At 57.7% G+C, this 10,653-nt stretch overlaps 1 protein-coding gene across 3 annotated transcripts in view; it reads left to right on the top strand.

The window, feature by feature from the left end:
* The first annotated feature begins 4,810 nt into the window (after nt 1-4,810).
* EZR (ezrin) overlaps nt 4,811-10,653 on the top strand; it is a 47,330-nt gene continuing 41,487 nt past the window's right edge. The window contains exons 1-2 of one of the 3 annotated variants that reach the window (XM_045844073.1): nt 4,811-4,829; nt 6,144-6,236. In XM_045844073.1, coding sequence (XP_045700029.1) covers nt 6,225-6,236 — 12 coding nt within the window. In that variant the 5' untranslated portion in view covers nt 4,811-4,829; nt 6,144-6,224. Of the gene's footprint in view, nt 4,830-5,119; nt 5,264-5,519; nt 5,539-6,143; nt 6,237-10,653 lie in introns of those variants that run through there. The other 2 variants (XM_045844071.1, XM_045844072.1) reach the window with 2 other exon arrangements.

Below are 10,653 nucleotides of genomic sequence, written 5' to 3'. Positions count from 1 at the left end.
GACATGGCAGTGGGCAAGACAGACGGGAGCTGCTGTGCCTGTGGGGGGAGCGTGGGGGGGCAGAAAATAAAGACGCACACAGGCAAGACCACCGTGGAGACCACGGAGCACTCTCCACGCAGCAGGGCAGGCGGAGTGGCAGGGCAGTGGCACTCCCCGTGGGGGGGTGGGCAGTGCTCTCCAAGAAGGTGGCATTTAGGCAAAGACCTGGGAGGGCAGAAAAGGCCAGGCTGGCGGAGATGGGAAAGTGCCCTCCAGGCAGAGACCCCTGAGGCCCAGAACAAAGACTCAAGCGGCTGGAGCAGAGGCGGCGGGCAGAGGGGGAGACAGGAGGAGGGGAGACGGCTGGGGACGCAGGCAGGAGCGGGATCCCGCAGGGCCAAGGAAGGGGCTCGAATCTTACTCTAAAACCTACGGCGGTGGGGGCGGGGGCGGGGAGGTCCAACCTGATCCACTCTGAAACGGGTTGTGAGGTGGTTGGAGTGGACGCACCAGGTCGAGGGAAAGAGAAGAATTCAGGTGGACTTGGCCAAGGGACGGGGCCGATGCAGTGCTGTTCGTTAACTGAGACCGGGAGGGTAGCGCTTTTAGAAAAACCAAGAACACAGAAGACACACCACGTCCACGGTTGTTGCTGGAGAGGGAGGTGGGGGCTGTGCACGTGATCTCACCGCAGCGGCGGGGGGGCGGGATCGGATCGGAGGAGCTGGGAGGAGAGAGCACACAGGTGAGCGCCATGCGGTGGGAGCCATATGGGAGAGCCAGCCTCGAGGGAGGGACCCGGGGAGGGGGGGGGGAGAACACAGAAACCCTAGAAGCAGAACCTCCCCGGGGAGCGTTCCACGAGGCCCAGGCGGCTCAGGAGGCCTGTGAGACGAGGCAGAGAAGTGCGGTGTCTGGGCGCGGCAGGACGGACGTCACCGGGGATCCTGACGGGAGAGGTTTGGGTGCGGGAGGCCGGACGATTCCTCTAACCCCTAGGGGGCCGTTTCCGCTCTACACGGAGCAGGGCGTTCACACGGATGGAGTGCAAGGTCCCACCCACTGTGTCCCCACGCCACATGCTTTCAGGCTGAAACAAAAACTCCTGGAATGATCACGAATAAGACAACACGTAATACAAGAAGCCGTGCTATTTGGGAATTCGCTAGTCAAACAGGTTTTGCGGCCATCAGTGCCCCTTCACCTAAAAACTGCTAGTGGCTTTGCACGCAAATTATTGAAAAACCAAGGAAACGATTAAAATAGAACAACTAGCGGCCAGAATTTTTCCTGGAAGACCCAAACTGTAGAAAGCATGTCATCGAAATAGTGCCTAGAGGCTCCTTCTAACCTGTCGTCCTGTGAAGACCCTGAGAGTTAATTCTGGACGCCGGGCAGCGTGGCCGCCTGCCGGGCCCTGTGAATCCTTGCTCCTTCCCGCGCTCTCTCACCCACGTGCGAGGACCCCGCCACCCCTCCGAGGTTGGGAAGGAACGTGAAATCGTGCCAGGGATTTGCGTACTGAGGTCACGGAGCTTTTTATAAGATCACACGAAATGCTCAGTCGGCTTCGACAGTGATCTCTGCCCATGAAACGCTTACCCGACGTTACGCGGGAAATACCTGTGGTGAGATAGTTCGTTCCACCAAAAGGCACAACGGGCACCAGCAGGAGCACCGCGGACCCCCCTGCACTCGATAAAATGCCACTGCTCCCCAGCAGAGGCCTTCTCGGGGCTTCCCTGTTGCCCTCCTCCTCCTCCCCATCATCCGGTCACTGTCCCGAACTTTCACCCATGGTTACGGAGCCCCGAAGAATACCCTAGGTCCTTGTTTGGCAAAGGGCACTTTATATGGCCTGCTGTTGCCTGCTGACTGTCCTCTTGAAGTGACTGCGTCTAGAGACCGCCACCCTGTGTGTGAGCCTCCTCTCTTTCTGGGACGAGCCTGGCACCAGCGCCGAGACAGCTCCCGCGCGATCGGATCGGAGGCTGCAGGCAGGGGAGGAGGATGTTCCGGCGATGGTTCCTGTCCTTAATGCTGCGACTAGAGCTGCCCCGAGGGCTGCCCTGCGTCACTGAGGTGTCACGGGCCTGAAGAGCTCCCGGCAGGCACTTCACCACCAGCCTCTTGTGTCCACGTGATCCCCCTCCTCCGGCTGAAAAGCCCAGACCTGCGGCGAGGAGCCCGTCATTCAGGGTCACCCGTCTGCAGCAGAGCAGGGAAGGCTGCCCAAGATTCCCGGCTCTGGGTTTCCTAACTTCCTTCCTTCCTTGGCACCGACCGTCAAACATGAACGAAGCTGTGACTTGCAAAGACAGGGGAATAACTTCACCGATGGAGGATGAACGGAGAGGCCACATCACTAAATGTGTTGGGACCCTGCCACGCCCTAAACCGGGGGGGGGGGGGGGTTCTCCACTGTGGATGGAGACTTGTTAAAGATGTAGATCCAGGGTTTACCTGAGACTTTTTATTCTTTTTTAAGATTGTATTTATTTATTTTGAGAGAGAGGGGAAGGGAGGGAGACAGAGAGGGAGAGAAACATCGATGTGAGAGAGAAACATCAAGGTTGCCTCTTGCATGCTCCCAACTGAGGACTTGGCCTTCAACCCAGGCATGTGCCCTGACCGGGAGTTGAACCAGCGACCTTTCAGTTCCCAAGCTGGTACTCAATCCACTGAACCACACCAGCCAGAGGTACCTGAGACTTACTGACCCCCCAATTCCTAAGGTGGGACATGAGTGATTTTTTAAAAAGATTTTATTTTATTTATTTTTAGAGAGAGAAGGGAGGGAGAAAGAGAGAGAGAGAGAAACATCAATGTGGGGTTGCTGGGGGTCATGGCCTGCAACCCAGGCATGTGCCCTGACTGGGAATCAAACCTGCGACACTTTGGTTCACAGCCCGCGTTCAATCCACTGAGCTACGCCAGCCAGGGCTGGGACATGAGTGATTTTTATGCACACCAAAGCTTCCATACCACTGTCCTAAACAATTCTTACAGATTCATTGAAGTTGTCTTCTGTGTGTGTTGCAAGGGGGCGGGGGGAGGCAGAGGTGGCTGTGGTGGGGTATTAGGTTCTATAATTAGGTGACAACAAATTACCACTGGAAAATCACCTGAACCTACTCATAAGATACACTAAAAATGTTTTTTCTTGGGCGAGGGCTGTATAGTAACAAGTAAATATAATGTGTAATACTTCCTAATGTATAATACATGGGAAATGCATATGCAAATAGGACTCTATACTATTTTGCCTTATGCAAGAAAAGCAGACCTATAAGTCGAATCTGGGTAAGTTAAACGCTCCCAGTCTGTGATGTGATCCAGCGGCACGCGGACAAGGTCACCTCCGTGCTACGGACGGAGAGGCGGGAGCTCAGGCAGACTCACTCGCCCAAAGTGGCTGCGGCAAGTGCCGGGTCTGGAATCCAGACACATCTCTCTGCTTCGGAAACCTGTGATCTTCTCACTTTTCAGCATTTCCCCAAAAGGTCAAGTTCAGAAATAAAGGCCGTGGGCAGCTGCTATTCCAAGTCTCTAGTTCAGAAGACAACACGCTGAGACGCAAGACTGGGGGCAGAACCCTCAGCAGCGTTAGACCGGAAGTGGCCGGCAAGGCTCCAGGCGGTGCGGGGGGCGGGGCGAAGGCAGCCTCCTGGAGGGGGTTGGCCGATCTGAACCATTATTCCCACAGGTCACTTAGGTGTTGTTCCTCGTTTCCTTCCCACCGCAGTGCGGTTACCTTTCCATCTTCATTTCAGTGAAAAAGGAAGTCAGCCTTTCAGAGGGAACAGAGCTGTGTGCACAGAGCAGACAAGATATCAGGAAAGGCCACCGCTCCACCTGGACGCTGACATGCCCCGCACCTGCAGTGGGGGAGGGCCACCGGTGCCCACTAACGGGGGCCTCGGAGGCAGGCAGCTCCTGCGGCAGGTCGGCCATCACCAGGAGCCCCACAGTGTGCTGAGCACTTCGCCCGCCTGATTCCCCAGAATCCCCACAAACCTCCGCAGGGGGTGGGGGGTGCTGCTGTGGGTGTCTCCAGTCTGCACACTGGGAGAGTGTGGTGGTCACTCTGTACAGAGAGAGATTCGAGCGCCTCTGTGTGTCAGGCACCGTTCTAGGCATCTTACATGTTATCACCTCCTTTGACGCTCACAGCCACCCCATGAAATAGGCGCCATAATCACGCCACAGGCAGGCGTCAGTGGTGAGCCCAGGAAAGGAGTTCTGGAGATGCGATGGTCTCAACCCTTAGTCTACAGCACGACCACCTTGAGGGTTTGAAGACATAGATTGCTGGGCCCCTTAGCTCCAGGGTTTCTAATTCCTAGGTTTGGGGGAATTCCTGGAAATGTGCAATTCCCAGGGGATGTGTGGCGCTTCTCATCTGGGCACCCCGTGTGGGAAGCGGGGCTCCAGTCCAGCTCTCTTAAATCTCGGTGAAACAAACCCTATTGGCCACCGAAGTGCATGTGTTTTTTTAAAATCCCTGAGAGCTACATGCAAAGGTACTAAACGTAAGTCCTTGCATTTCTCCCTCTGGAGATTTTTGTTACAGCTTTGTGCTACTCGAGTCAAACGAGACCACCTGTGTCCTTAAATGAGCGCGTTCAGTGATCGAACGTCCTCCTGTTCCTGTCCTCCTGGGCAGAATCCGCCCAGGCCGGCCGGCCACGTGCGCTGAGACACAGCTGCCAGATAAAGTCCACCCCAGGCTCCGGGTTCTCAGAACCCGGCCTCGGTCCCGGGCGCAAGGACAAAATGACCTGACCGCAGGGGCAGCCGCACCCCAGAACGGCCCAGCACTTCCACTGTGGCCACCGGTCCTCCAGGTTTATTTACATTTTCTTGATTTCCCTCAGTCCGCGGTGGGGCAGGCAGTCTCACACTTTACACCTGCAATCAAATTCGGCAAAGTTCTCCAAGGGCAAAGGGACAAGCAGCGAAGAAAGAAAGGTCTTTCCGCTGAAGACAGCCTGCGGGGCGGGTGGGAGAAGGAATGCGCCTCCACCCGGGTCTCCGCGGCCTCAGGGGCGCCGGGCGGGGCGAGGAGGGGCGGATGGGAGGTGGAGGGCGCCGGGGGCGTGGGCAGTGGCCGCAGCCATCTTGCGCGCGGGCGCACCTCGCAGGTCGGGCGGGCGGGGCGGTTAGGGGCGCGGCCCCAGGACCCCGCCCCTCCGGGGACTCTAGGCTGCACCGGCCGCGGGCACACAGCGCCGACGCACCGACAGCGGAGGAGCTCAGCAGACCTTTGCACGCTCCGTAGGTGAGCCGAGCGCGCGGCCGTAGTTGGCGGGCGGAGGGGTCGGTCCCGGCCGGGGGATTGGCGACGCGCGCTCCGCGGAGGGGACAGTGGCCGGGGCTCCACCACGGGTGTGGCTGGGCCGGCCTGACGGAGGGGTGGACCGCGCTCGAGCCCCGGGCTAGTGGTCCCCGAGGGAAGCTGGCCTTGGGGTCCCGGGGTCCTGGGGTGTGCGGCCCGTAGGATCCCCGCCTGGTCCCCAGCGCACTGTTCTTTAGTTTGGCCCAAATGAACGGCAGGTGAGGCTGAACCTGCCAGTGTGGTCGCGCCGGCTGCTCCGCGCGCCACTTTCTTCTTTTCTCTGCCCCCCTCGAGTCCCCCTCCCGAAGTGCCAGCGGAGCCCGGGCTGCGCGGATGCGCCCCTGCCCGCGTCCCTCCGCCTCGCTGAGCCGGGCGGGGACAATTTTTAAAAAGTGTTTCTCAAAGGCTTGACGGTTGTGGTTTCAGCCGTGGGGCAAACGGTTGCTTCACAAAGTGAAACTTGTTTCTGCTGGGCTCCCCGCTGGCTTCCTGGAAGCCCCGAAAAGTACGCGGTGGACCCTCGTCCGGCCGCCTCTGCGTCCCCGTGCCGCCCCGCCCGCGCTGGGCACCCGGGCCTCCGACCCTCCCGGTCCGGGTCCCGGACCCTCGCGGCCCGGCCCGCGCGCGCGGTCCCCGCCGAGGCCCGCCGCCTGGGTCCCGGCCCGGCACCCCCTCGGCGCGCGCCCGCCCGGCCCGTCGTCATGGCAGATTGGGCGGTGACTCATCCCAGCGCGCCGCCCGGCCCGCGGGTTCTTAAGCAGCAGCGCGCGGGGCGGGAGGAGAGGGGACGCCTGTGCGCTCTAACGCGTTCGCCTGCCTCCAGGTCCCGAGAGCCGAGCCGTCTCAGCTGCCGCTGGCGACTAGTGTTTCCTGAGAATTGAGGAAAACCCACCAGGAACCGAAAATGCCGAAACCAGTAAGTAACCCAGCCTCCGAGCTGAGCTGGGTCGCACCTTCGGGCTCTATTTCCGAGCGGAGTTACCTGGAGGAGGTGTTGGGACAGCTCTTTGTAAACAGGGGTTTTTTGAGCTGCCAAGACGGCGGCAGCAGGTCGTTTTGTTCTTTGTTGGTTGTTTGGTGAACTCTAAGAAAACACAATGAGGGTGCTTTTCTTTTGCGAGACCCCCCCCCGCCCCCAGTAGTTAGGGACTTTTATAAAAACTAGAATCCCCTACTACACTGCTTCTGTCTGTTTAAAAAGTGGATTCTAATGCAACTTGGCTTTTGAAAAAGAAGAGTTGTCCAAATCGCAGAGACGGCCAGGTGGCTTCCGGTGACGCACGCAAACTCCAGTCCCTGCAAGTGGCCCGGACAAATGCGCCCGGAATCTGCCTGTGGCGCTTCCCAGGGCGTCTGGCGGAGGAAGCCGTGTCCGTGGCCGGCACTCGCCGTTCCGCCGGCCCGCGAGGCAGGCGGTGCTCGGTCACCCCGGGAATTTGCTAGTGCAGCAGGATTCCTATCTCTCCGAGAGGGCTCGTAATGGACCTGCAGTGCAGACGAGGGAGGGCGGCCCTGGAGTTCGATAAGGTGCCTCCTCCCTGGCCTCTCGCGGGCGGCGCAGGCCTGCTGCATCCCGTAAACATCAGCCAATTAAAGTGCTGCCTGGCCGCACCTGTCCCTGAATCTGAGTGTGTCGCCATGTCGGTGAGGTTGCTGGCCAGGCGGAAAGGTGTTTTTTCGGCTCTTTTGAGTTACGGGAAGAAGGCAGGTCCTTTGTGCCGGGCGTTTCTTACAAAGTTTTGCGTCTTTAACACAGGGGAACTGGTGGCTAGATATTGGGAGGATTTACAGTGTTTTAATTGAGTTTTGAATCACGGTGGAGAAAATATCTGGACTCGTTAAAAATTGCAATAAAAGATACGGAATTTATTTGTAGCTTTACAAACAAGTTATGGAGTTAGTGCTTGTGTATTTTTTCTACTGTAAAATGTTAGATTTTCTAAAAGGAGTTTTTAATTAACAAAATTTTATTTTACTGTTAGGTTAAATAAGTTACTATATTAATATACCAATAGAAACAGAAGGTAATATAGTTTTTGCCTAAGTTACATCATGAAGGTGATTCATTCATGGTGCAAAAAATTCTTTTCCTACACAAAATTCTTTGTTTTATTTTAAAATTTTATTTTAAAATTTTATTTTTTTTTTATTTTTAGAGATGGGGAAGGGAAGGAGAAAGAGAGGGAGAGAAACATCAATGTGTGGTTGCCTCTTGTGGGCCCTCAACTGGGGACCTGGCCTGCAACCCAGGCCTGTGCCCTGACTGGGAATGGAAATGGGAACCCTTTGGTTCACAGGCCTGTGCTCAACCCACTGAACCGCACCAGCCAGGGAAAATTCTTTTTTTATTTATTTACTTGTAGATAGGGGAAGGAAGGGAGAAAAAGAGGGAGAGAAGCAGCAATGTGCGAGAGATACATCCATCTGTTGCCTCTCACATGCTCCCAAACTGGGGACCTGGCCCACAACCCAGGCCTGTGCCCTGGCTGGGAATCGAACCGGTGACCTTTTGGGTTTGCAGGCCATAGCTCCTTCCACTGAGCCACACCAGCCAGGGCCCTACGCAAAATCCTTCCTTTCAAACTTGCAAGGGCCACGTGACATCCAGGCTTTCCGGTGAAACTGACTGGAATGCAGGCCCTCACTCAGGGCGCGGGCATGTGCAGTCACTCGGAGCCGGCCCACCGGAAGTGTGGTCCTCCCTATTTCCATAGGAGACGAGGTGCACGGTTCAGCATTTACAATGTCCCTCGGAAGAAAGTCAGCCCGCCAGTTTCCCATCCTACTTCTCTTCCCATTTCTCACGCTGAACCCGACTTCATTTCGTGTTTCTGTTTTTATTGTAGTAAAATGTACCTATCGTCTTACCAAACGGAAACTCTGTGCCTATTAAACGCCGCCTCCCCGCTCCCCTCTCCCCTGGGCCCCTGGCAACCCCTCTCCCCTGGGTCCCTGGCAACCGCCACCCTCACCTTCCTGTCTCAGTGAGTGTGACTGCCCCGGGGACCTCTGGGAGCAGAATCCCAGTGTTTGCCCTTTCGTGTCTGGCTCATTTCACTCAGCGTGCTGTCCTCAAGGTCCGCCCAGCTTGTCGCATGTGTCAGAATGTCCTTCCTTTTCAAGGCTCCTTCTCCCGGCGGGTCCCTTTTAACTTCATTTCGCTTTCAAGGTCTTTGGTGATGGAGCAGAAACTTAGAAAATGTTTTTCTGACAAAGCGAGGGTTGTCGTTGGTAAGGAGTGGTAGTAGCCATCACCCCACGTGTTAGGGTCCTGAGAACCGGAATCCCATTTTGAAAGACTGATTTTATATAATGTCTACAGCTGTAACTTCAAAACAGTGTTGGAGCCCGGGCTGGGGAGCTCAGGTGATTAGTGTCACCCCAATACACTAAGGTTGTGGGTTCGATCCCCGGTCAGGGCACGTGCAAGAACCAGCCAGGGAATGTATAAATAAGCAGAATAGCAAATTGATGTTTCTCACCCTCTCTCTCTCTTCTCTGTCTCTCTAAAATCAAAGCAGTGTTGGAAGGTCACCTTTTAGGTAAACCACTTGGGAAAGTCTTACCTGCCTACTTTTTGGTGGTGTGAGAGTGGTTTCTTGGAGATTGTGCTTTATCACTCACACACGCACACACACACACACACACACACACACACACGCCTTTCTTCACCTGGACTGAATGAGGGCCACCCCACAGGTGGCCGAGAAGGGCCTAGGAACCCGTACACGTTTGGGTGTGCCCTTCAGAGAGGGGTCACCGGTTCTCGCTGTTCGAGCCGGAGCTGAGCGTTTCGGGGGCGGCTCCCCGTGGCCCGGCGTCTGACACCGGGCCGAGCTGCGCACCCTTCCCCGCAGAGACGGGCACACCTGTGTCCGTGGGGTTTGGGGCCTCCACCTGGCCCTGGAATGTTTGATTAAGTGTTTTTGATTGATTGTCTAAACTGAGTGATGCCTTACTCATAAAACAGTATAATGTATAACAGATACGTATTTGTTGCTTTTTCCCACCACTGCTTTTCCAACCCCCGCTTATTGAAAAGGTGGCGTGCTCGCTGGCCCAGCAAGGCACGGGAGCCCGCACAGGTGGGCGAGCCACGTCTGCCCCGGCGGGGTGGGGTTTGCACGCCGGGCCCTGGGCTCACGCTGCAGGCCTTCCAGGGGAAAACGGGCCGAGGCATGATGGAGAGGAAGCCCACCTGGTGGGGGAAAGGGTGGGCCTGGTTGAGAGTACCTCTTCAGCCGAGTCTTGCTCGGGCCCTGGGAAGGGACTGCTGGGTCTGGAGGCTGGTTTTGCCTCCCCTGCCCTCCCCCGCCGGCTGCCTGGAGGCACGACTCCCATGTGACTGGTGGACGCCAGGGAGGCCGGCTGGAGGGCCGGCAGCCCCCACACCCCCTGCTCTGCCTCGCCGCCTGTCCCCGGGGAGCAGCTGGGGGTTGGTTTGCAGGTTCCTGGCTCACAGGAAGCAGCCTTTGTGCCCACATTCAGCGGAGGGTGACCCGTGGTGCTCCTGCCCGCCTCCTCCCATCCCCCCACTTGCCATCTTCATTGTGATGGAAAGGCGGCGCGGGCATTAGAAGGGGAAACCTCTGCGGTCCGGCGTGGGCACGGAGAGGGGGAGGCCGCAGGCGCAGGCGCCAGGCTCTGCAAACTCCTCTGAGGCGCCACGGGCTGAACTGCCTTGGAAGCGGCCGCAGCAGGGAGGGCCCCAGCCTGTCATTCCTGAAGTGCTGGTGTGGAAGTTTCTAACAGAAAAGTCAATTTTCCCTTCAGGGAGACACTCGGGGAGTGTGTTCAGAATTCTGCCCCGTGCCAACATTTTCCAGTGGTTTCCGAGCTCGCCTTGGCTCTCTGGGAGTGCACAGCCCTTTCCACCGCCACGGTAGCAGGGTCGGAGTGTGCCGAGTGTGCCGGCCGGGTCTCCGCCCGCCCGTCCGTGGAGGGGAGCCCACGGCATCTGCCTTCTGCCCGCCCTCCTCCCTCACCGCGGGCCGAGGGCCAGGTGGGTGGCCGAGACTTTCCCACGTGGCGGTGCGAGGTGCTGGCTGGGGTCAGTCACTGGTCCTCGTCGCACCGCAAGGCACCATGAGGCCGGTGGTGCCTCCCCTCCCCAGTTCGGGGCCTGCCGACCCCGACATGCGCAGACAGGGAAATAGCTCCCCCCACCTTTTCGTGGTGGACTTAACACTCTGCAGGGGTGGGGGCGACCACCAGTGATCACTGGTGACCTGAGTCTGTAATGGTGTGTGCTGGCCACGGCTGGGGGCAGTGCTGGCCGGGGAGGTGAGGGAGGCCGCAGGGAGGCGGCGGCTGTGCTGAGCAATGTCGAGAAT

Source organism: Phyllostomus hastatus, unplaced genomic scaffold (genome assembly GCF_019186645.2).
Source record: "Phyllostomus hastatus isolate PE091 unplaced genomic scaffold, TTU_PhHast_1.1 phas_contig_40, whole genome shotgun sequence".
Lineage (NCBI taxonomy): Eukaryota > Metazoa > Chordata > Mammalia > Chiroptera > Phyllostomidae > Phyllostomus > Phyllostomus hastatus.
The sequence above is the reverse complement of the archived record's forward strand: the minus strand, read 5'-3'. Positions and strand labels throughout refer to the sequence as shown.